General features: G+C 42.5%; 1 protein-coding gene across 1 annotated transcript in view; it reads left to right on the top strand.

The window, feature by feature from the left end:
* Window positions 1–27,363, top strand: part of LOC126299363 (UPF0587 protein v1g245604) — a 138,661-nt gene that overhangs the window by 65,718 nt on the left and 45,580 nt on the right. The window contains exon 3 of the mRNA XM_049991224.1: window positions 6,255–6,338. Within this exon, the coding sequence (XP_049847181.1) occupies window positions 6,255–6,338 (84 nt within the window). The remainder of the gene's footprint in view (window positions 1–6,254; window positions 6,339–27,363) is intronic.

The following is a 27,363-nucleotide window of genomic DNA, read 5'->3' as shown; positions in this document are numbered from 1 at the left end:
TGTTCTTTTTGTTTTGCTCTCTGGGACACACTACCTTAATGTAGCACTGACCTTGCAGGTGGAGAGGCTCAGATGTTCATGTGACGCTGAGGGCTATTCCAGATCTAGTGCAGCTACTGACAGGGTCTCCCATACTGGACGGGTCTTAGTGGATGAACCAGATGTAGTGTGTCCCACAGTGCTCTACCTCTTCTACTTCAATTCCCATAGGTCTTCCCTAATTCGCCAGGAACCCCACCCAAGGTGCGATCCATGCAGCCTTGAGCTCTGTGGGCCTCTGTGTTGTTAGCCTGATACACCCCCAATTCTTGTAGGATCAAAAAAAGAGAAAACAGCAAACAAAACAAAAACTGAGGGACTTGACAAGACACCCCCCCCCCCCCCCCCCCCCCCCTCAACACTTAAGGATTGGGTTTTGAACTAACAAAAGCTGTTTCCGCAACTGGATCAGATGACGGACCAGTGCAAGAAGTGGAAATTGTCACTGAGATGTTGGACCAGCTCAGGATCAAATAGTTGTTTGGGGCTCAAAGGAAAAAACTTCTCAGATAAAAAAGTTCCACTTAATACAGCATTAGCAGCTGTGGCTGTTCAAATATGGGCAATTATGGATTTCACACTCTGCAGTGCTTACATCCTTCCAGACAGGTAACTGATATATCAAGAGATATTTGGCCAAAGTCAATAGAATGGAGGGTACATGACGACCTCTGTGAGAGTGAATATTTCCAGATTGTCATGACCCTTCCTCATTGCTATCCATCAGTGTGCCCTTGATGATGAGTCCTCAAGAAAGCCAATTGCCACACTTACAGTGATGGTCTACTATCCCATGCTACTCTATGAAAGAATAGTGATGACTTATTGCAGGACACTACTTCAATACTAAAAACAGTAGGATTGACAATTCCCCTTTCTTCGAAAAAATCTCATCAGAAAATATTCCCATGTTTCACACAGGAAACTGCTAAGGCAATCAAGGATAGCATGTGGGTGCTCCAATTACATAAGTGTCACCTGTCGGTGGAAAATCTTAATGCCTTTAAAAGCCTCTGTCCCAGGCATGTTAACTTATTAAACTCCAGAAGAAAGAATATTGGGAAAGGTTTGTTGCTACCATAGGGCTTCTTGAAAGTGATGGGCCCAGTTGTGTTGTATTATGGTTACCAGCTAGTAACCAGTATTTCCCAGTATCCTCTTATACAGCAGTATCCATTCTGACTGTACTGTTATTGCAGAGCAGTTCGTGGTACATGTCATTGAAGCCTCTGCATCCAAGGGCTATGCCTCACTCCTCCATCTACGCAAAAGACAGGTTGAGGATAAGAACCTGTCCTACCCTACAATACAGGAGAAAGAAGTCACTGCGGTGTGTGCTAAGTGTGATACTTCGTATGTTGATGATTAATGGGCTTGCAGAGGCTGTGGGCCCTATGATCTCACCATACTTACAGGTGGATAACTTGTGTCTTTACTGCAGTTTTTCAGTCATCAGTACTGTATTGGTGAACACCAGTTGCAAGGTACCATCAGTCAAGTGCAGTCTTGGGCTCTCACCCATGGTTCCAGTTTTCCACTGTGAGGACATGTCACACACTTACACTGACTTGGAATTGTTCATCCAAATCTGGAACTTTACCTTCGTAATGAACTGTTCAATGTAGTAAAGTCATAACATTTTTTTCCAACCTTTCTTTGAGGCTGGGTTGATGTGGGTGCCACATATATTCATCAGCTTAAAAATAAACTCAACACATTTCACTGTCTCAGTCCCATCTTCTGAGGTGCAGCTTCATTCTCTTGCATGTCTACACACCATTATTGGTATCCCTACTGGATTATAGGCTTCTGGATTACAGGTCAGTGGTCTTCTCAACATTAGAGGCTAATGGACATGATCTACAACTGCAGGATCTGGCTAAGATGAATCCTATGGGCAGCCTTTCTGTCAACACAGATCCATCCCTTATGGATCAGATGTCACCAATTAGTAATAAATTATGCCATATGTGACCATAGCTATTCAGAACACTCTGATCACCATATCCCTTTTGCTGACTGGGGGATTCACCTCTCACAAGATTGGACCAGGCCTGGTGTTCTAACAGCAGTTTGTCTGGAGTCTTTTTGCTCTGACTTGTATTTCTCTCCATTGAACCCTTTCATCAGGCTACCTTTTGTGAAAACCCTTCCCCTCCACTGTGGTGTGTACCTCATCCAAAGATCCCACTGGATATTTCGATTGCACAAAAAAATGTTAGATTGCCTCAATGTTTCGGTGTTTTTTCTCTCAGTTCATGGTGACAGTCATCTATATTGACAGCTCAGAGAATGTCGATCACATTTGCTATACCTGGACACATCTTGGGTTCATGAATAATGCACACAGCATTGAGGTGTAGTGTTTTTACAGTAGAATTAGTGGCCATTATCCAAGCCCTTCATTATATTTGTACTTGCATTTGCGAAAATTTCCTGTCTGTATCGACACTCGAAGCATCCTGCAGGCCATAAGCCAATGGTATCTTGAGAACTCGTAGAGTTTTGACTGTATATTATCTTCTTTCCTACGTACATGTCTACATGTTAGTACAAGCTCAGTTGTATTAAACTGCCCCCCGCCCCCCATGTAGGGATTCTGGGTCATGTCTTTTAGATCAGTTAGGGAAGGAAGATACAGAGATGGAAATTGTGGAGATTAGGATACCGGGAGCTGACATGGTTGACTCGCTATGGCCACTACGAACAAGCTAGGTACCATAAAAGGATTTTTGATTGCATGGTTATCTTCCCTTTGCTATTCTGGAAGGGAATCTACTGGCATCGTGGTACCACTCTTGTTGCTGGCCCACAGCCCACATCCCACATCCTGTTAGTGCCCCAACTTCACTGATTTGCTGCAAACACTGAAGCTTGACAACTCTTTGTCTTTACTTTTAGGAAGTGATGTTCAAGTGGCAGATCTGATATGTTTTATTTGAAAGAGTTGTTTATATGAACTCATTCAAAGCTTGCCACCATGGTCTATTTTTCCTTTTTTTCCTCATTCTGTGATGTGAACATTCAGCCAGTATCATACTGTGACTGCCAGACAGGTGCAGAAGTTAAACTCCTGCCACAGACTAGACGAGGGGGTGGGGAGTTCTCTAACTGTTTCAGACCAGCACATCTTTCTTTATCTTGTGATATTTTCTTTCGTTGTCTCTACGTTTTACCAGGCGCTCTGCTTCAGATGATGCCCAAAAGATCAAATTGGCAGGCCATCATTTTCTTCTCCTCGAAGCCTTTAACCTTCAATTGTTAAAAGGAAAAACATACTAATAGCCTTCATGTGTTGCCACTTTTGACCCCACTGAAAATTGATTAATTAATCAAGCTATATGCTTGGAATGCACCTCTGTTGCAGATGCCATTTTTAAGGCTATGCATAGCAGTGCCACCTGTTGAAACTTGATGAAACCATAGGAGCTGAAGTGGGAATATTCCATGATGTCCCACAACAAATTATTCTTTTTTTTTTCAACCAAAATTAGCATAGAAAAAATTGTTGCATTATTTATTGAACACCCCTCATAGTCAAGTTTGGTCTGCTCCCATTGTAGTTATAAGCAAGTTGCTGGCATGTAGTTTGCTTCTGGGTAGTTTGCCAACCATGTGAATTCATTTTAATATCTGGGTGGATCATACTTTCTTCTCTTTTTTTGCGTGTTTTACGCACACACACAATTTTTGATTCTAGCAACTAATTTTAATATCGTGTTACCTGCTAATAAAAGGTAAAGCTTTCACTAACCCAAAGGTTGATTGTAATGCCACAGTGCTTTACTAGATGTGATCTTATTGGAAATGGTATTCCTTAGCCTTCTTCCAACTCTTTAGCTGTCTAACCCAGCCAGGTACAGGGAGACATACAGTTGAAGGTTGAGTCCAAACCACAGTGCAACTCAACATTTTCATATTAAGAAATACTGCCAGAAGTGAAAGAAGTGATACATGACAAAATCCTAGGAAAATCTGGGAACACACACACACACACACACACACACACACACACACACACACATACACAGAAATATTCAGGCCACCCAGAAATCAAGTTTTCTTTTCTACTTTAGTAAACATTCTTTTTCTTTCTCCAGGTGAATGTGAGGTTCGGTCTCCGATAAAGTTTCCCAGTGCACAAAATGTAGTGCTGATTGACATTTATCAGCAGGTGTGTCAATTGTTCTGGTAAACGTAGTGAATAAACAAACAATACATCACTGGTGTAGGCCATTTTCTGTAGGTTGTCAGTGTCCATTTGAAAAGGGCTGCGGATGACTGTCCCTCATCAATGACGAGCTTGTGAAGCTGGTGTGACAGCACGTTAATGCGCACTCCACTAATATGGATATTGCCAGGTATTGTGGTCCTTGTTAGATGAACCTGTCCTTTAGGTACCAGATGACGGCATTGATTTCCTCAACAGGATTGTCATCGGTGATGAGGTGTGGGTTGCTCACTTTATGCGAAAAACAGAGGCAGTTGATACCTTGGTGTCACAGTGGGTCTCCAGTTAACATGAAGTTCAAATAGACTGTCAGTGTGGAAAGTGATATGTCTGGTGCTCTGGGACAGGCAGGGCATTTTGCTCATTGCCTTCTGCCCAGTGTTTAAACAGTGAACACTTACCATTTTGCAAAACATTGTTGCAACTGCAGTGTGCTATTCAGAATGGGAGGCATGGGATGCTCAGTGCAGATGTTGTGTTGATCCACGACAATGCTCGCCTACATACAGCTCGACACGCGACAGTTGTCCTAAAGAAGTTTGTGTGGGAGCTGTCCGATCATCTACCATGCAGTCCTGATATTGATCCCAACATTTTCATCTTTCCTTGCACCTCAAGGGCTTCTGTCCTCTTTGTCAGCATTTTTGCTATGCCAAAGAGATGAAAACATCTGTGAAACATTGGTTCCATTCCTAGTCAGCAGACTTCAAACAGGAATACGAAAGTTGATCCCACAATGACAGATGTCTTAGATCTGCTGGTGACTGTGTTGAGAAAATATCTCAAATATGCTATATCAGTTGCCAGTGAAGTTTTACTTGTAACTAGGTTGGAAACTTAATTTCTCTATGACCCTCATATATGCAGGTAGGTGAGAGGGAGATGTTCACTTTGACAGTGTCTCAAGTGCAAAAGGACCAACAGGAATAATAAGGAAATAGGTTACATTCACCATAATTCTGGATCGAGAATGTCTTACAATGATAGGATGAGAAGAAACATGTCCATGGGGGGAGAGTGTAATGGTGTCTCCTTAGTGGTGAATTTCCATTGAGGCTGTCACTACTCTACTGGCCCACTTACTGTCTTCACTTCACTGTCTAAATTCAAGAATGAATTTACAGTGAAATCCAGACTGTTAGCTGCTTACAGGTGTTGATAAATATCAATGTGGACAGTTGAAAATGTATACCTCAGCTGGGACTCAAACCCAGGATCTCTTGCTTTCATGGCAGATGCTCTATCCGACTGAGCTATCAAGGACACAGAGGATAATGCGACTGCAGGGATTTATCTCTGGCATGCTCTCATGAGACCCACATTTCCAATTAACTGTCCACTATACTCATTGGTCGTGGCAGTCAGTCTACAGATTCCCATAAGAGTTTGAACAATGTAAGTGGATTCGCATTGAAAAAGATCATTGGCCAGTAAGCCTTACCTATATGAAGATGGTATGTGTTCTTTCGGACATGTCTGGAAAAACAGATACCATCTTCGTATTTGATTTCCCTAAATCGTTTCAGGCAAATGCCGGGATGGTTCCTTTGAAAGGGCACGGCCGATTTCCTTCCCCGTCCTTCCCTAACCCCGAGCTTGCGCTCTGTCTCTAATGACCTCGTTGTCGATGGGACGTTAAAACACTAACCTAACCTAACCATCTTCATATCTACTTTATATTCTGTCAACTTGTTATGTTTCAGAGATTGGTAATTTGGTGCTTTTCAAATATCTACATAAAATTTAATTCTTGAGTTGTGTGTATTTGTTCATAGTAAGGTACTCCATGTCGGGGTTTTAAACAAGTGGGAATTTTATGTATGAAAGCTCACAAAATTGTAGAGATGGTAGTGCAGTAATCACTTTCCTTTTATTAAGCAAGAAAAGCAGTGTTAAGTTCTAAGATGTTAATGTTAAAAAAATTTCTTCATTGTAATATAACAATTGTACCTAGCCTTATTCTAACAAATTTCATCTTTTGCAGAGATTTAGTGTATATGTCAAAGCTGAAACTGAGAATGTGGAGACTTTGTTCTTCAATCCAGATGAGTATGTCTGGAATATAATGGTAAGTTCTTTAAATATCTACACATAAATAATGCTGTTTTAATTTTCAGCCTTCAATTATAGTTTACTTTGTAGAAGACCAGGGACTCAACATGTGTGTACTTGGTGTATCATAATTGAAAGTCCTGTGTGAAATATAAATAATGGAAGAAGTAAAGGAAACAGCTTTTGATAGGATAGTGGTAATGATGATCCTCACTTTCAGGCATGAATATAGGTATTTGAAGCCCTAGTGAAGGATATGGTGTTTATCCCTCTCTGGAGTTACACGGATAATGAGGGGAGGTGCTGCTTTGCTGCTGATTCATGGAACTGGAGATACGATGAGGGGCATGTGTGAATATGGCATGGGAGATTTGTTTGGGGACAAGGTTTCAAGGGTAATGCCTGTTTCTGATGACCTTCAGCATAATGGGTCAGGATTTTGCTTGTCATATCACATGTGCAGTATATAGTGGGCAGATGGTATGGGAGAAACTTTGAAGTGTGGAAGGGATGGCCACTATCAAAATGGAGGCACTGTTGATGGTCAGTGAGCTAGATGTGGCAGTGGTATTTATGGAATCATCAGTGAGGTATCGGTCATTGTTCAGGGAGGTGACCCACAGGGCTGAAGAGGACTGTGTGAAGTGAGTGGAGGAGAAGGTGTTGAGGCTGTGGAGGAATGAAAGTCTCTTGGCCCTGCTTCCATATCATGAAGAAACCATTGTATCTGAACCATACAAGGGATTTAGGATCACGAGTGGGTCGGAAGGTTTCCTCTAGATGGCCTACAAATAGGTTGCAATGTTCGTTCGCATGGCAGTGCCACTGGTTTATTTGTGTATCTTCCTGTCAAAAGAGCAGCAGTTAGAGGTAAGAAAGTAGTGGGCCAGGTGTATAAGGGAGGAGGTGGTGGCTTAGGAGGTGGTAGAATGTTGGGAGAGAGTGTGTTAGAGAACAGTAAGCACATAGGTCTCTGGGATGTTGGTGTGTATGGAAGGATCAACACTGAGGTGTAGGAGTGTCAGATGGTAATGGGAATGATTGAGAGGCAATTGTGGAAGTGGTTTGTCTTTGGGAAGCCAGGCTGAAGGCAAGGAGTTACAGGTCTGGTAAAAAAACAACCAAGATCCTTTCCATAGAAGCACAGTACTCAATTACAATGGAGCATACAGGATGGCTTGTATGTGGAAGAGTCAGACGTTGATGGATACTTTCCGTTAATCACAACAGTTCCTAATGTCAGTGATGAATCCTTTGTCTGCAGAGAGGATGGCCAAATCAGGGTCTGTCTTTAGATTAATGGCTTTTCAATTATTTTTTTTTTTTTTTTTTTAAAAAAAGAGGTTTATGTTTCTGGGAAAGGATTTAGGAAGGAGGATGAGGCCATGTTGTAGGTAAGGAATTCCTATAAGGTAACCAGGGAGTGTGGGTCAAGTTATTAACTTAGAGAGCAAGTCTTAACCTTGGCTTTTTGTCAATTTTTGTTGGAGATTTTGATGGCTAAAGTGTTACTGTCGTATAGAGGAGGAAAGTAGATCTTTTGAGTCCAGCATGATTAAATTTGCCTATGGCGATGATGGTGAGGTCTTTGGTTAGGAGTGTCCTATTTCTATCCCACCACAGGCATATCCCACCATATCAAAGGCAATGCCACATCTGAAAGCAATCACATCACATACCACCTTGGTTGTAACTTTTGCTCAACCTTTCATATAAACCTGAAAGAATAACTGCTGTCAAAATGGAGTCAAGAGCAGAGTTGGCCACCCTGTGGTAGAGCATAATATGCATAAGTTCAGTGTCCCCCTCCTCCTAGACTATTCCTCAATGCTATTGTCCACAGCTTATGCTCTCGCAGTTGCGTTCTTGCTTCCTGAGCATGGGGTCCCGGGTTCCATTCCCAGTGGGGTCAGGGATTTTCACGTGCCTCAAGATGAGTTGGTGTTTGTGTTGTCCTCATCCTTTCATAATCATTCCTGAAAGTGGAGAGTTTGGACTGAGCAAAGGTTGGGAATTTGTACGGGAGCTGATAACTGCGCAGTTGAGCGCCCCACAAACCAATCATCATCATCATCATCATCATCATCATCATCCATTCTATTGTCTGTTACTTACAACTCCCGTGGTAGTCTACTTGAATGTGGAAGTTGCAAAAGTGTGACGAAAAAAAATTAAAACATCAATTATTCCCTAATTTTGTAGGGTTTTTGATGCTGTTCATATGACATTGGCAAAATGAAAGGTACGATTGTGAGTTAAATGAAAACCTTAAATATTTTTTAAAATATTATTTATTGTGTAGAAATGGTACAAAGCTGTATCACTTTTAAACATAATCTCCCCCACGCTCAGTGCAAGTCCCCCAGCACTTACAAAGTGCATAACTTCCTTTAGAAAAAAATTCTTTTGGTAGTCCGTGCAACCACTCGTGCACCGCGTGGTGTACCTCTTCATCAGAACGGAACTTCTTTCCTCCCATTGTGTCTTTAAGTGGTCCAAACATATGGAAATCACTTGGGGGCAAGGTCTGGTGAGTATGGTGGATGAGGAAGACACTCATAATGCAGGTCTGTGATTGTTGCAACTGTTGTATGGGCAGTGTGGGGCCTTGCATTGTCATGTTGCAAAAGGACACCTGCTGACAGCAATCCACGTCACTTTGATTTGATTGCAGGCCGCAGATGATTTTTTTAGGAGAGCTATGTATGATGCACTGGTGACAGTGGTCCCTCTAGGCATGTAATGCACCAAAATGACACCTTTCTTGTCCCAAAAGAGTCAGCATAACCTTCCTTGCTGATGGTTCTGTTCGAAACTTCTTTGGTTTTGGTGATGAGGAATGGTGCCATTCTCATTCCTGGTTGGTGGAAGTGAACCCAGTTTTCATTCCCAGCAATTCTTGCAAGGAAGCTATCACCTTCTCGTTCAAAGCGCCGAAGTAGTTCTTCACAAGCATCAAAACATTGTTCTCAGGCATCAGCTGCCATGGCACCCATCTTGCAGACACTTTGTGAAACTGGAGAACATCATGCACAATGTGGTGTGCTGACCCATGACTAATCTGTAAACATGCTGCAATGTCATTCAGTGTCACTCGGCAGTTTTCCTTCAGTATGGCTTCAACTGTTGCAATGTTCTGTGGAGTCACAACTTGTTGTGCCTGACCTGGGCAAGGAACATCTTCCACTGAAGTCACACCATTTGCGAACTTCCTACTCCATTCGTAGACTTGCTGCTGTGACAAACATGCATCACCGTACTGAACCTTCATTCGTTGATGAATTTCAATAGGTTTCACACCTTCACTACGCAGAAACGGAATAACAGAGTGCTGTTCTTCACTGGTGCAAGTCGCAAGTGGGGCAGCCATCTTTATACTGGTACTGCAACAGTATGTGTGCATGTGCACTATGCTGCCACCTCGAGGCCATTCTGCACGCTGTTTGTAGCAAGCTTACCAACTTACAGGTCAACGGCGCGAAATTTCGATTTATTACAAATTTAAAGTTTTCTTTTGATTCACCCTCATAGCAAGTATCGTAATACATTGTTGACAGTAACAAATAAAAATTCCCACATCGATATTCACCAAAAAGTTATCTCTGAATTGTTACAGCAAACTAGGTTACACATAAATAGGTTTGATGGAATGACCAAAAATCTGAGTCCTATCATTACTCTATATTACCTTGTAATGTATCATTTCTGGGCCGCACCTATCAGCTGGTGGTGGTCACTATTGTGAGTGCCAGTGCTGGTTTTCCTGTTTCTGGGGAGAAGGGCTAGTCTCTAGAATGTGGAGACATCAGCTAGCTGGAGATACTGTTTAATAACATTGAGGTGGGCTTTGCGAGGTCTTAGAGAAGATGATAAATTCCATTTATTCCAGTGGAAACTTGTGGTGTTTTGGTGTGTGTCATTCTTCCTTTTAATGTTAGACTGTTACCCAGTTTTGTTCATGGATGACATATTATAAACTGGTTGTAGACAGTGCAGTGACTGTGGTGGTAGTTTTCCAGTCAGGTGGTCAGATCTGAGATGGATTGCTACAGGGCATTGATTAGTGATTTAAAGAAAATGGAACATGTTAACCATGTTTCATGGGTAGAAGTCAGTCTGCCAACTCTTATTTAGCATGATAGAGTGTGTGTGTGTGTGTGTGTGTGTGTGTGTGTGTGTGTGTGTGTGTGTTTTGGGAGGGGTGGGGGGCAGTGATCAGATATAATCTGTGTCTACCAAGAAACATTTAAGAGGAAATCTATGGAGAAATACATAGTGTGATTTGTCTCACATGGCACTAAGAGAAGAACCAGTTTTTCTGATAATTTTGGAAGATCGCAGCTGTGAAGGAACCCAAAGCAATGAATATAGTGGTGAATGACGGCTGAAAAGATGGGCTAATTTCACCCAGAACTGCAAATAATGAAGCAAAAGTATTAGTAATTACAGTCCTATTGCTTTTAGTTACAATTACATGTATTTTGACAGTTAATGGTATTACTAAGACTTCAAGCATTCATATTTTAAGAAGTTGATATGTTGTCCTATGTAGTAGCCCTGTGTAAACTGCTTCTGAATGACATGGCTGAAAATAGACTAATTGTATTGTGGTTTGAGAGATATAATAGGAGGAAGGAGGCATGAAAATGGTGTTCTTGCTTGGTGGAAAGCAGTCTCAAACCTGACCCAAGGCAGTATTTGAAGAGTAGATATAGACCTGAACAGTCAAGTTTCTACTATTTCTTACCTTTAGTCATGTGTCTCTTTTTAATGTTGTAACCTTTTTAAGTTTTTGCATCTTTTCACCCTTTTTTGCTATTTCGGGAAGAAAATAAGTTATTTACTTTTGTTTCCAAGTTTCTGTATTCATGTTCATTCATTTAACTTTTTGAAATGCTCCAGTGATGAAAGTAGTTAAAATCTAACACTGCAGGCCTTCTGAAATTTGTGATAGATTGTTCCCTTTTGATTTTTTTAGGTTTTTTAATATTTTGTGCAACTGTTGTTATTCTCAAACAACAATGGAAATTCCTGTATGGATAATATGTAAAATAAAGCTGACTGATGTGTGGAACACAGAAATACTCAACAGAAAACAATATTTTATGATCTCTTCCAAGTTCTTGTTCTTTCTCTAGTGGAAGTACACACATTTACGCATTCTGCTACACAGACACACTCAGACCATGGCCATGGGTATGTATATTTGGGTGTGTGGTTGTGCGCGCAATTGTGTGTACTTTTACTAAAGAAAGAGCAAGAGCTCAAAAATATTATAAACACTGTTTCTGTTGTGTGTTTCTATGCATCTCACACCAGTCAGCTATAGGTGAGTAGTTGCCTTTCCTTTATTTTTGTGTTGTTAGTGTTCAATATTCCTTTATTACAACTGTGTCTATTTTTTGTTAGACATTCTAATTATGTTATGAAACTGCTGCTGTTATACTCTGTTCTGTATTGGAAATGAAACTTTTTGTGGTGGGAAAATACAAATTCTGTAGTGACTGGTACCTGAATTTATGCCTATATGTTGATGATCAATCGGTGTGCTTAAAATATTTGTAAAGTTGGCAGAATGTCACGCCAACTGTGTTTTAATTAAATGATGTAAAACCTTCATGTATTTTAACTACGAAGTTTTTAAAAAACCTATGACGAAATAAATTATGTCCTTTTCCTCCACCCATCCAACATTAACAGTAGGTTTTGTAAGAAATTTTAGTATGTTCCATAATTGTAAAATGAGTGCATAGCTCCATGCTAACTAGTACAGTCACTGGATTGCAATGGCTCTGTACTCAGAACAAAAATAATATCTGTAATCCATTTACGCACCAAAACGACTACCAGTAGCCTGTAAACGCTAGTTCGCTGCTGCTGTTTAGTGCAAAAGTTACTAGTGATGGTGAAACGAACATATGTATGTACAGACCTTGCTGTTTTAAGATACTACTTAGCAGCATTACGAATGTATATAACAGCAAATGATGAAGATGCGTAAATCTTTCAGCTTGTATAAAGTAGACATGGCTTAAAGCCAAAACAAGTAAGTAAACATGGTTACATAGCTGCAATTTTCGTTTTGTGTAATTGGCTGAATGTCAAAATACACAAAGATTTTTGTGAAATATTGTATAAACATTTTGTATTTCAGCTGCACTTATGGCCTAATGCCAAAATTGCAATAGTGGAAATAAAAAGTTTAACAGTCACTGGTGTAAACATGTCATTGAAGTAAGGCTACACATTTCTTTCTGAAAGCAGGTTAGTTTTATTCAGGATTACAACACATCATATTATTCCCCACCCATTTGGGTACAAAACCCTATTTTTAATCTTTGTTCAGTGTGGCGGCCTTATGCCAGCTCACTGGGAAGGCCTGTATGTCCTCATGGGAACAGTGTACTGGTCAACACTGGAGCCAATATCTTACTTCATTAATAACCTCCCCATTATCCACATACTACTTCTCATGGAGTGCATCCATCATTGGCATTGGAGGAAGCGAGCTCCAGGCTGTAGAGGGGATGAGAAAGAACAGTCCAGTGAAGTTCTGTGAGCTCCTCCTGAATGTACAGACTTGTGTAAGGCCTTGCGTTGCCAAGGAGAAACAGACGTTTGTTTGCATTTTTGTGGTGACAAACACACTGAAGTCATTCTTCAGTTTCCTGAGGGTAGCACAATGCACTTCACAAGTGAGAGTGCCCACATATTCCACATTGTAGGAGTCACAACTGTGCCAGGTGTGGTTGGCCGGTACACATGAGAGCAGACAAGTTTGCACGGCCTTGTTGTGATGATGGCAGGTGCTTCCCCCAATGATTCACCATGCTTTTTTTTACTGCCAGGTCTCTGTAGACATTCTGTAGGTGCCTGTGAATATCTGCTATGCTACAGTTCTCCACCAAAAGAAACTTGGTGACAGCTGAAAAACACCTCCATTACAGACACCATTTTGAAGGCTACATATAGTGCTGCTACCTGTCGGAAACTATTGGGGCTGAAGCGGGAATATTCCACCATGTCCCACAGCAGATTCTACATTTTTCAACCAAAATTGGCTGAGAAAAAGAAGTGTTGCATTACTTATTGAATGCCCCTCTTACAATAAACAGAAAAAAGCATAATTCATAAACTGTTCTAACTACATACAATATGTACTGTATATAGAAAATAATGGAGAATGTATGATTGAAACCTCATTACAGTGAGCAACCAGTCAAATGCAGTGTGAACGCAGTGTTTCATCAAACATACTGTTCATTCTGTGACTCGACATTTAAAGATAGAAGCTAGCATCCATTTGCAAGAGTGGTCAATGGCACATGCATTTACATTTAAGTTTGTCATATCAAATGAAATTAAACATAATATTCAATAAAGAGCGTTAAAAACTAAAGTTATGGGTGATGAGTCAGCAACTGAATGGTCATAAAATATAGGAAGAGTATTGGAGAAGGTAAATAACTTAGTGTAAATGAGCAGGCAGGAATCATAACTAAAGGTGTACATCATTAAATTGTGAAATCACTTTGAAAAATACAAGATGCAAGGTAAAAAAGACAGTGGGAACATTGCAGTGCCAACAAGTAGACTGTGGCCAGTAGGACTCAGTTTCTTCAGGCATGTTCTAATTTCCTAGTGTCCTTTTCAGTTACTGATGTTTCGTAGAAGAGTGAATGTGGGCCATGAAGAAGCGGTCTCAGTGTCCTTTCAGTTTTGTATGAGAGAATGATTTATGATCACTCTTATTTCTGTATTCTGCCGCATAACAGTTCAACACACATCAGCATTTTATCTCATTAAAGCAACTTCCCAGAATGTTAGTAATTCTGACAAAAATTCACACTGTTCATTTAAAATTTGTTCTGGAGAGCTCTTTTCATTGCTGAAGCTTTCCACTATCTCTAGCAAGTCAAGTAGTCTTAAATTGATTGCCACATATAGCGCTTCCATATTCTGTTTTATGTCTATATGCTTTAATTCAGGAGCTTGTCGTGTTTTGGTCCAGTGTTGTTGATGGAAATATTTTCAAGGTAGTGTTTACTTGAAAGCCTATTCTAACATTTTATTTTTTGAAACGGTGCTTAACTTTTTGTGGCATTTTACCAGTATACATCATAACAACACGCTTAGTTTTTGTTTTTTGGTTCCCATTTGTGAAATATTTACCTCAACTTTCACTGTGATTCATTTATTTTTTTAAATTTTTCCATAAGTGTTAGTGACAGTGGAGATTTTGTAATGGTTCACTACAGTGATTTGTTTCAGTATAGCAAGTTCTTTATTTAATTTTGTTGTAATGGTGGGCATGCTAGGAGGCAAATCGTGGAGCTGACAGATGTTCATTTGTAGTGCTGAGGATGCCACAAATGGGCATTTATTATAACACTGGTGCATGTGGGTTTTATGTAAAATCTTAAAACATTTATTTTTCTGGTTACAGCCAGGTACAGGCTGTTAAGTTACCACGCTCTTGTTCAAGAGTGAATTTGATTTTAGGGTGCATAGAGCTCAAAGAGTCTGCTTCATTGCCTTTAAAGAGGAGAATTGCATTATCTATATATTCTCTATTATAAACAGGTTTCCTTTTTGAGTTATGCTAGCAGTTTTGAAAACCTCTTCTCCCAATAGCTGATGACTATTTCTGCTATTGTGCTGCTAAACTGTTTTCCATTGTGAAACCCTCTTTCTTCTGATAGTTTTTTCCCGTTATAGATAAAATAATTGAAAGATAAAATCAGTTTTAAAATCTTGACTAGTTCAATTATTTCTTCACTATTCTTTTTCTGAGTGTTGATGGATTTCTTTTTATAATTTGAATAGTTTTTTGACTGGTACATTTTTGTATAAATTAGCAATGTGCAAAGATGCTAACATTGCATCCTTTTGAATTTTATGCTCTCCATTGATTTAGCAAACTTATAGCCATTTTCTTTTTTTTATGCTGAAAGATTGCTGATATGTGTGTTTACTTTTTAGCGTGTTTTTCAAAAGCCAGTTAAGTTTATAACATGAATATGTAATGTTATTCACTATATGATGAAAAGATTTCTCTGGATAGTGTATTTAAATATGAAACTTCCAGTCTGGAATCTGAAGGTTCATTACTGGAGTATCCACATTTTCAGATTATAAAAGTAAAATGTTTGTTCTATCCAAGTTTTTCTTAAGTCATTGTTTAATTTTTGTTTTGGATCTTTTAACTTCAATAATGCCATTTTCAATGGGAAATTTTTGTTTTTTCTTTGTGTATTTACAATCATACACAATAAGTCATGTTGCCTTCCTTGGCTGTAGTGTTGTGATAGCTTTCTGTCATCCTGGATTTTTATTTAGCTTATTTAATGTATACATATAATTATTTCTCAAGATGTTCATGTCATGTTGTACTGTTTAGAATCGTTTTAACGTTGACTGCTGTTTTAGTTAAATTTATTCACGTTTGATCCATCTGTGGCAAAATTTGTTTCTGATGATATCACTCTTTGTTTGTATCCAGTTGGGGAGTGATAATATATTGAAGATATTGACAGTGTCTGAGCTTTGCTCATTAATTTAATTTTTGTAACATTAACAACTCTGTCAGTAAACTGATATTGATCGGTGTCATATTCATAATTTTTTTTCCATTATTTGTCTAATAACAAACATTTGGTCAGAAGTGCCTCTATTTGGCTGAAAACTACCTTGGTATTTCTTGAGGATATTGTCAGCACATTTTTTATCCTTTCATTAAGCGCCCTGGAAAGTACCTCGTAGGCTGTATTCGATAAAGTTATGCCTATATAATTTTCAAAAGGTAACTTTTCTCCTTTGTTACACGTAGGGCATATTATTCCAGTTTTCCAGCTCTCAGGCATCCTTTCATTTTCCCACACTTTACTTATTGTTGTATTTCACATATTATGGGATGACTGCTGAATTTTATTAGTTTTGAACCTACCTCATCTTCACCAGGGGCACAGTTATTTTTCAATTTATGTATCACCAACTCCACCTCCTGCATTGTTGGTCTTGTCGCTTCTTCTTTCATCTTCTCTTGCCTCTATATTCTCCTCCTTTTCTTGTGGATCTTCTGAACCCATGTCTGAGCTGGTATTGAGCACATCTTCAAAATATTCTGCCCATCTCTGGAATATTTTTTGTTTGTCTCTGATTACCTTTACCATTTCTAATTTTACATGCATTTTGTGGTAGTTGAACATTTTTTCTCATCTCTCCTATTGCTCAATAATTTTTCCTCGTTTCATTATATTCCTTTAGTTCATCTATTTCTTGAAATTTTGCTTCTAGCTGTTTATTTATCTTTTTCTTGCGTATCAAGTGAGCTTTAGACATTAATTCTTTATACTCATCAACATTTCTTCTTGTCTCTCTCAATAGCATTCTCTGTCTTTCTGCTTTAATATGTTCTGTTGCTAATCTACATTCATCATCAATACTTTTCCTTTCTTATCACAGTTATTTCTTCTGCTGCCTCTTTTGCCACTATCTGGATCCTGTTTCATCTAACCTGATTTCCCACTGTTTCCTTGCCAACTGTCAAAAACTTTTTAATTTTTATAGCCTTTCTCAGCTTTTGCAGCATAGTGGTCTGAATTACAGTTTGGACCCCCACCGCCCTATGTATCTATGACTGATGTGGCACTAACATAAGATCTATTTAGTTCACTACTCCACTTATACTTGACCTCCATGTTCCAAGATGAATTCTTTTACATGGAAAACAGGTACTCGTGGTAAATTATTTCTAGCAGAAAACTGACATAACATATCTTCACTCTTGTTACTTTTTTCTTGTAATGTGTATCTCTCTCTGAGACTCTTCCACATTCATTTTGCCCAAAATACGCATTAAAGTGTTAGAAAACTGGCAGTAGGTTGTAGTTTCATACTTTACTACTTCTACTTCTTAACGTCTTCATAAGTCTTCCTTTATTCCTTCTTCTACCACCTCTGTTGATGTACACGCTGTTATCATTATATTCCTGATAATCCCATTTATTCTCTGTCTATTGAGTCTTTCATTTATAGGTTCAAACTTCAAAATAATCTCTTTTATTGTTATGTTATTGACATATTTCTCTTTCTGGTCCACTATAGAGATAAGAATACAGAGGTGTATATATCTGTCCTTGGACTTGCCATCTCACTTCTTGTAGTGTCACAATAGCGTACATAAAGTTCATGATCTCTTCAGCTATTTCTTCCATTTCTCTAGGTTTCAACATTGTTCGTATATAGCTAGTTGTTATAGCCAACCTTCTGTCCTTTCTCTTTGCTGAAGTCACGTTCTGTATGTTCTACCCATTATCCGAGGCTGTTGTTGTGGTTCCATAATGATTTTTTTTTACAGTGTGGAGTTGTCTAACTTTTCCCTCAGTTATTACTACAGATTGATTAACTAATACAACTGGTAAATTTGAGCCTCTGTAAATTCTTTTACATACAAAAATTAAATAATAGCAAGCATATTACAAATGGTGGGAGCAATGATTTTTTAAAGTCGTGTGTTGTACTGCTGCTGACTCAAAACTGTTTCTTTATAAACAATCAGTAGATGACACTGCACTCATGCACCTTCGTTCTGAGCTGCCTTCATTTAAATACAAGCAAATGACTTTCCTCCCCCTGCGGGTTCGGGGGTTAGAATAGGCCCGCGGTATTCCTGCCTGTCGTAAGAGGCGACTAAAAGGAGTCCCAAACTTTTCGGCCTTATATGATGGTCCCCTGTTGGGTTTGACCTCCATCTCTCACAATTTTCCGAAGAGCGAGCCGATTGGGGAAGGGCGCCTTACTTGGTGCATTGTGTCCATCTTACGATCAGACTTTTCGCCAGCTTATACACCGTTGACTTGCAGTCCTGTCCGCTCTCCATCTCTTGGGCATGACTCTGTTTCTGCGTGCAGATTATACCTTGCACTGTGCAGTGCCTCTTTCTGCACCGACGGCGACCATGGACCACATGTTACCTAACATCCAGCACGGTAGCCAGTCTGTTGTGGTGGAGCCGCCATGTACCCTGTTGGTTGTAGCCCCCTGACAACACAGGGATTGCTCTACTGATGCCTGCGCCGTTAACTCCCCATGTATGCCAAGGAGTAGATGCCTATCCTCCTGGGGTATCGGGACTCCCGGCAACGGCCATCCTGCCAGGTGGCTCTTGCCGTGGCTGGGTGGCGCCCGTGGGGAGGGCCCTTGGTCGGAGTAGGTGGCATCAGGGCGGATGACCCGCAATGATGCGTGGTACATCGTCTCTCGCTGGTGGCCAGCCGTCAGCAGTCTCTAAGTGTTCTCGGGCTCAGTTTAATGCTCAGAAGTACGATCTGAAAACGTTCCCCTCCCTGGCCACACCGTGGGAGGAACGTAAGTCTCAGGATGGCAGTAGCAGTTATTCGCCCCGCTTCTTAGTTTGTACGAGGGCTGATGGGGAGTCTTTTCTCTCCACAAAGCCTCAGTTCTTCGTCGAGCATTTAGAGGACAAGTTTGGAGAGGTGGAGGGCTTGTCAAAAATGCACTCTGGGTCAGTCCTGATATAAACGGCATCCTCTGCCCAGTCATGACGGTTACTCGCTTGTGACAAGTTGGGGGATGTTGCCGTTACGATCGCACCCCATAAGTGTTTAAATATGGTCCAGGGAGTTATTTACCATAGGTATCTTCTTTTGCAGTCTGATGAAGAGCTGCGCGCCAATTTAGAGCGCCGAGGTGTACATTTCGTCTGGCGCGTTCATCGGGGTCCGAAGGAAAATCAGATTGCTACCGGTGCCTTCATCTTGGCCTTCGAAGGGGATACATTACCGGAAAAAGTCAAGGTGATGGTCTACCGATGTGACGTTAAGCCCTATATCCCTCCCCTGATGCGGTGCTTTAAGTGCTGGAAGTTCGGCCATATGTCTTCTCGCTGCACTTCCAGCCTCACATGTCGAGATTGTGGACGCCCATCACATCCCAATACTCCATGTGCCCCGCCTCCCATCTATGTCAAGTGCGGGGAGCACCATTCACCTTGCTCGCCAGACTGCTGAATTTTCCAGAAAGAGCGTAAAATTATGGAATACAAGACCCTGGACCGACTAAACTATACTGAGGCCAAGAGGAAATACGACCGACTCCATCCTGTGAGAATGACATCTTCCTACGCTGCTGCTACAACACCTGTGCTAGCCCCGTCTGTTTCTCCAATTGTGGCCGGATCGACGAGTAGTAAAACTCCTCCTGCCCCCTCGCCAGTGGGGGGCTCTACCCACCGGCTTGGTCCTGTGCCACCTACCTCAGGAGCAACACCATCCCACCCATCGGGGACATCCGTCCCCACTTCCAAGTGTCCAACTTCTTCGGCTTCTCGCGCTCGCAAGGGGTCCCTTGGGTCCCTCCCTTCCCAGGTTTCCGCCAGTGAGAAGCCTGACGACCGACAATGGCGTAAGTGCCCGCAATCAGGTGGTCGTAGGGCTTCACGCTCCTCCTCCATCCCGGAGACTGAATCGGTGAAGCCCTCCCAGCCGGTGCGACCCAAGGAACGGCGTGTGAAACCCAAGAAGAGCTCTCAGCCCAAGGAACTCGCGGTGGCAGCCATCCCACCGCAATCTTCCAGCTCTGCGTCTGAGGATGCGGTGGAGATTCTGGCGTCCGCTGAGGACCTCGATCTCGCCGGTCCATCAGACGCCATGGAAAGCACTATCACAGGTGCTAAATCGGAGGCAGCAGGTGACCCAGCGGCGTAATCTCCCTTCCCAGTCCCGTCACGCCTTTCTCAGCCATGGACAACACCATCGTCCAGTGGAATTGCAGCGGTTTCTTCCACCATCTAGCTGAGCTCCGCCAACTTATCAGCCTTCAAACTTTCCTCTGCATTGCTCTGCAGGAAACTTGGTTTCCGGCAATGCGAACCCCCACCCTCTGTGGCTACCGGGGTTATTATAAGAACCGGGCAGCTTATGAAAGGGTGTCTGGTGGCGTCTGCATCTATGTCCTGAACTCTCTTCACAGCAAGTCTGTACCTCTCCACACACCTTCAGAGGCTGTCGCTGTTTGGGTGTGGACGCCACAGGCTGTTACTGTCTGCAGTCTTTACCTTCCACCGGATGGTGATGTCGCGCAGCATGTCCTAGCTGCTCTGATAGCTCAATTGCCTCCACCTTTCCTGTTGCTGGGGGACTTTAACGCCCATAACCATCTGTGGGGTGGGTCAGTGGCAACAGGTCGAGGCACCATCGTTGAGCATTTATTGGCGCAGCTCGATCTCTCGATATTAAATGATGGTGCCTTCACACACTTCAGTGTGGCGCATGGCACATACTCCGCCATTGACCTTTCCATCTGTAGCCCTAGCCTCTTACCGTCTGTGCAATGGAGAGTGCATGACGACCTGTGTGGTAGTGACCACTTTCCGATCTTTCTGTCACTGCCACAGCGTCAGTCTTCTGGGCGCTCTAGCAGATGGGCTCTGAATAAGGCTGACTGGGACTTGTTCTCCTCCACTGCCGCTATTCAGCCTCTCTCTAACGATGACATTGATGCAGTGGTTCAATCGGTCACCACCGGCATCGTTACTGCCGCCGACTCTGCCATTCCCCGTTCTTCTGGGTCCCTTCAGCGGGCGGACTGTGCCTTGATGGTCGCCTGAGATCGCTGAAGCGATTAAAGCTCACCGGTGGGCGCTCCAGCGTCACAAGCGACATCCCTCAATCGACCACCTTATTGCCTTCAAATGGCTGTGTGTGCGAGCCCGCTGCATTATCCGCCAATGCAGGTCTGGGCCAAGATTCGCCGCCTCTATGGCTATGGGACCCCTGTCAGTGTCCCTGCGCTCTCACTGAATGGAGCAGTTTGCACTGACTCTGACGTCATTGCAAACCGCTTGGCAGAGCACTTTGCTATGAATTCCGCTTCTGCCAACTACCCCTTGGGCTTCCGCTCCATTAAGGAGTGGATAGAACGTCGGAGTCTTTCTTTCGCGCTCACCATCCTGAATTGTACAATGTTCCATTCAGTGAGTGGGAATTTCGAAGTGCCCTCGCCGCTTGTCCTGATACCGCTCCTGGCCCAGATAGCATCCACTCTCAGATGCTGAAACACCTTTCAGTGGACTGCCAGTGACGCCTCTTCGATCTTTACAACCGTATTTCGGTCGAGGGTGAGTTTCCGTCGCAATGGCGGGAAAGTCTTGTTGTCCCCATTCTGAAACTGGGGAAGAACCCTTTGGAGGTGGACAGCTACTGTCCCATTAGCCTCACCAACGTTCTTTGCAAGTTGCTTGAACGGATGGTGAGCCGGCACTTGAATTGGGTACTGGAGTCTCGAGGCCTTCTGGCTCCGTCTCAGGGTGGGTTCCGTAAAGGCTGCTCTGCTGCCGACAATCTGGTAACCCTGGAGTCGGCCATCCGTACTGCCTTTGTCCGCCGTCAGCATCTGGTCGCTGTCTTTTTCGACATGCGGAAGGCATATGATACGACATGGCGTCATCACATCCTTTCTACGCTTCATGGATGGGGTCTTCGGGGCCCTCTGCCGATCTATATCCACAATTTTCTGTCGTATCATACCTTCCACGTGCACGTCGCGGCCTCATATAATTCCTCGCAAGTCTAGGAGAGCGGTGTGCCACAGGGTTCTGTTGTCAGTGTGTGTCTGTTTTTAATAGCTACTAACGGGCTCGCTGCAGCCGTGGGAAATACTGTCTCCGCTTCGCTGTATGCTGACGACTTCTGCCTTTACTACAGCTCTATTGGCATTGCAGCTGCTGAACGTCAGCTACAGGGCGCAATCCGCAAGGCGCAGTCTTGGGCTGTAGCTCATGGTTTTCAGTTTTCCGCAGCCAAGACCTGCGTTATGCATTTCTGCCGGCGACGCACTGTTCACCCGGAGCCGCGGCTTTATCTTGACGGCGAGCTTCTTAAAGTGGTGGAGTCTCACAGGTTTTTGGGGATGGTTTTTGATGCCCGGTTGACTTGGCTGCCTCATATTTGGCAGCTTAAACAGGCGTGTTCGCGGCATCTAAATGCTATGCGATGCCTGAACCACACCAGGTGGGGCGCCGACCGATCTACTCTCCTACGGCTGTACCAGGCGTTAATCCAGTCCCGTCTGAACTACGGGAGTATGGCTTATGGCTCAGCATCCCCATCTGCGTTGCGGGTGCTGGACCCAATCCTCCACAGTGGGATACGCCTTGCCACTGGTGCCTTCCGAACCAGCCCTGTGGACAGCATACTTGTGGTAGCAGGTGTCCCTCCACTACGGTTACGACGCCAACAATTACTGGCTGCTTATGCTGCCCATGTTTTTAGCTTGCCCGGGCATCCAAATTATCGTGTCCTCTTCCTGCAGTCAGTCGTTTATCTGCCAGAACGTCGGCCCCGGTTGGGTTGTCCGATCGCCGTACGTGTCAAGCAGCTTCTTTCCTGGCTTGTGTGTTTCCTTGTTCCACCTCCTTTCCAGGCCCCTCTGAGTACACCCCCGTGGTGTGTGCCTCGCCCTTGCCTTCGGCTCGACTTTGCACATGGCCCGAAGGACTTAGTCCCTCCGGAGGCCTTCCGACGCCGCTTTTATTCCATCCTGGCCACGTATCAGGGCTCTGGCGTTGTCTACACTGACGGTTCAATGGTTGCTGGTCTAGTCGGTTATGCACTAACTCTAGGGGACCATTCTGAACAACGTTCGTTGCCGGCTGGCTGCAGTGTTTACACTGCTGAGCTGGTTGACATCTTTCGTGCCCTAGAGTATATCTGCTCCTGCTCAGGTGAGTCCTTCGTTATCTGTAGCGGCAGGTCTGTGGTCTTTGTTTGGACCCCAGGCCATGTTGGTATACCCGGCAATGAAACTGTTGACCGACTGGCGAAAGAGGCCACCATTGCGCCATCTCTGGAGATTGGCCTCCTGGCGGCTGATTTGCGGGCAGTCTTACGCCGCAAAGTTCTCTGTTTTGGGATGCTGAATGGTGCGGTCTGACCACCCCTAACAAACTCCATGCCGTCAAGGACACGACTGTGTGGCGGTCATCCATGCGAGCCAACCGCAGGGACTCAGTCGTCCTTTGTCGGCTCCGCATTGGCCAGACTTACGCACAGATATTTACTGTGTCGTGAGGATCCCCCTCTTTGTCGTTGTGGGTCGTCCTTGATGGTGGTCCATAATCTGTCAGAGTGCGCCCTTTTAACCGTGCTCAGGCATACTTTTGCAATGCCTGACACGCTCTCTGCTCTTTTATCAGATGACTCTGTCATGGTGGACTTGGTTTTGTGTTTTATTCGGGCAGGGGTTTTTTATCCTTTAATCTGAGTGTATGTTTTTTAGTGTTGATTCTGGCTTTTAGCCTCTGATTTTAAACTGAGTTTTTAAAGTGTTCTTCGTGGTTGGCTTTTCCTCTTTTTCTCTATGGTCGGCCAACCACCGTCACACTGTGTGTTTTAATTTGTTTTGTCTGATCTCTGTCAGAGAATTTCATGTCCTGTTTCGTCTGCTGTTTTTCCTGTTGTTCGTTTTTTATTCTCTTCGGGTGGTTTTAGTTCTTATGAATCAAGGGACTGATGACCATAGTAGTCTGGTCTCTTTAATCCCACAAACCAACCAACCAAATGACCTTTCCATTTTGAATATGCCTGATATTACCAGGAAATTAAAATGACAGAGAAAGGTGTAACCTATGATATATATATACTGAAGAGCCAAAGAAACTGGTGCACTTGCGCCTAATATTGTGTAGGCCCCCTGCAAGCATGTGGCAGTGTCACAACATGACATGGCATGGACTTGACTTATGTCTGAAGTAGTGCCAGAGGGAATTGACACCATGAATTGTGCGGGGCAGTCCACATATCTGTATAAGAGTACAACAGGGTGGAGATCTGTTCTGAACAGCACATTGCAAGGCATCCTAGAATGCTCAATAATGTTCATGCCTGGGAAGTTGAGAGCCCAGCAGAAGAGTTTACACTTGGAAGACTGTTCCTGGAGCCACTTTGTAGCAATTAGGGTCATGTGGAGTGTTGCACTGTCCTGCTGGAATTGCCCAAGTCTGTCGGAATTAACAGTGGACAGGAATGGATGCAGGTGATCAGACAGGATGCTTACTGATGTCTCACCTGTCAGTCATATCTAGATGTATCAGTGGTCCCATATCACACCAATAGCACATTCCCCACACCTTTACAGAGCCTCCACCAGCTTGAACAGTCCACTGCTGACATGCAGGGTCCATGGATTCATGAGGTTGTGTCCATACCTCCACACATCAATCCGCTCGATAAAATTTGATACTAGCCTCTTCCAGGCAACATGTTTCCAACCATTAACAGTTCAGTGTCGATGTTGACGGGACCCAGCGAGGCATAAAGCTTTGTGTCGTGCAGTCATCAAGGGTACACTAGTGGGCCTTCGGCTCTGAAAGCCCATATTGATCATGTTTTTTTGAATGGTTTTCATGCTGACACTTGCTGATGGCCCGGCATTGAAATCTGCAGCAGTTTATGGAAGCATTGCACTTCTGTTACGTTGAACGATTCTCTTCAGTTGTTGCTGATCCTGTTCTTGCAGGCTGTTTTTCTGGTTGCAGTGCTGTCGGAGATTTGATGTTTTACCAGATTCCTGATATTCATGGCACACTTGTGAAACCTCACTTCATTGATACCTTGGGAGATGCTGTCCCATTGCATGTGTGCCAACTATAACACCACATTCCAACTCACTTAAATTTTGATAATCTGCCATTTTATCAGCAGTAACTGATCTAATGACTGCGCCAGACTCTTGTAGTCTTATGTAGGCGTTGCTGACTGCAGTGCTGTATTCTGCCTGTTTACATATCTCTGTATTTGAATACACATGCCTATACCAGTTTCTTTGGTGCTTCAGTGTAGATTGCCAACACACTGCTGTGTTTGGGTGTTCCGATATCCTCTGACTTACAGTGTATATTATACCTTGCATTTATTTTAGACAACATTGCTTTGCAGTGTTATAAGTATGGTATGTAGTTGTGCTCAACTGAAGCTTCATTGGCTCAGATTCCATTGTTATAAATTTTTTGTTTTGTTAGTCTTTTGTCAGTATAGTAAAATAACAGTGGGTTGTAGTTAACGTTCATTGGATTGTAAATTAATACCATCTTAACTTGTTTAATGTTCAGCAATACTGTCAATAATCACTTCAATCTGAGACACCAATAGAACTGGAAATTGTTACACCCAAAACAGGGCACTACTGGGCAGGCCACAATGCCACTGGCAATTCTATGGCCATCTTTATACTGATTCTAGCATTTAAGGCCAGCATTAAACAGTATCTGTCGGTATGTTACCTTCAGTGGATGCAAAGTGTTTGTCAGCCCACACAAATCACACATTGCATGAATGGACCGTTAATATTTGTTTTGGACTTCAGATTTCTCCCCACTGACTCTTTAGTATGTAGTTTGGTGGGATCGCAACCTGCTTGCAATGACAGCATTAGGATTTGTAGATATTTTCTTGCTGCAAACTGTATCAAAGCTTATGAAATAATAAATGTTGGAATACCATTGAAAAAAAAATTGTAGACATGGACAAGAAAACCTACTGTTGCACATACGAAGACCTGGAAGCATCAGTTACAGACTTGCTGACACTAATACACCACGACACCGCTTGGCACAGCAGGAAACAGGAAAAGAGAAAATGTTTGTTACTGCAGTATTGGAAACAAGCATCAGAAGCCATAGCAATACTACAGTTGCAATCTGTGGCATTACAGTCATCACCTTCAGAATTTTTGTGATTCCAACCAGTAAAAGAGCATTGGCAATAATACATAAAGCAATAGAACTGGCATGTCTGCTCTGAATCGGCAGGCAACTTTTTCTCACCCCATCTTGTGGTATTTTCCTGATGTGTATTGGTTCTTAGGAATCTTGCCCATAAGTAGACACTGTGTCATAAGCTTTTCAAGAAATTTGGTATGTTAGGTTCTTATTTTCAAAAAGGTCTTGTGCGGTAGTATCCTGGCTGAAATTTTATTAATCATGACAACAGCCATATAATGTGTAGGTGGCATATTAGTTCACATGTGAGAAATGTGAAGTGCCACACACTGCCTCACTATTATGTTATTTAGTTTTGCAGGATACCATTGACCACAAAGTCAATTGTGAAGTGTTAAAATGAACAGATTCATAAGCAAGCACTGGACATACAGTTGCAACAACCAATTGAAATTGCAGCTGTAAATACAGAAACAACCTGCCAGAACTCACTATCATCAGAAATGAAAGATCCTGTGTTTGAAATTATGCAGCATCATAATTCACGATAGGAGATGAGATTAGTTGTGGCTCATGTGTGAAATGACCCTCTTGTCCCAGGGGGAAGTATCTGGATGTCTTCTCTTCAGTAGCTGTTGTCATTATTTTTTGTTTCTTTTTTTTCCTTAAGCATATTGCCAGAAAAGCTTATTTAGGAGATGGTATTCTTCTTTCTTTGGCACTATCAGCAATTATCTTGTAAACATCAAGTAGATAACACTTTAGTTCTTTAGATTAATGTAGTGTTGTAAACAGTGTTTCTTAAGAATGCTTTCATTAGCAGTACCCCCAAAACAGAAAACCACAAATGAAAAGACAACACAGCACTAATTTCAAAATGTAGACATCCACAGAAATTTCATCACCCACAAGTAACACACAATTTCACATCAGGAAAGTGTACTGTGCAGAGAGACCATGCACAGTGACTAAAAAGCAGTCTGAAAAAGCCATGAACAAATTGAGACCAGTGAACGTGTTCATTGCTAATGTTAAATAAACAGCACTTGTCTCTAGAGCATGTAAAAAGGAACAAAAAATGCCAGTAGTAATGTCATACTGAAGGAGAACTTCCTTTGAGTGTATAATAAACAGGTGATAACTATGAATTACTTGCAGTGACTATTATATAACCACCATTGATGCTTTGTTGATGAAAGCAAATGTGTCTGATGAATTGCTTTTCCAACTTGCAGTACACTTTAAGACAAACCAAAACGATAATATGAAGTTAACCAAACTGGACATTGGGCAGATGTTATAT

This window comes from Schistocerca gregaria, chromosome X (genome assembly GCF_023897955.1).
Source record: "Schistocerca gregaria isolate iqSchGreg1 chromosome X, iqSchGreg1.2, whole genome shotgun sequence".
NCBI lineage: Eukaryota > Metazoa > Arthropoda > Insecta > Orthoptera > Acrididae > Schistocerca > Schistocerca gregaria.
Note: the sequence above shows the minus strand (reverse complement) of the source record. Positions and strands in the feature narration are given on the sequence as shown.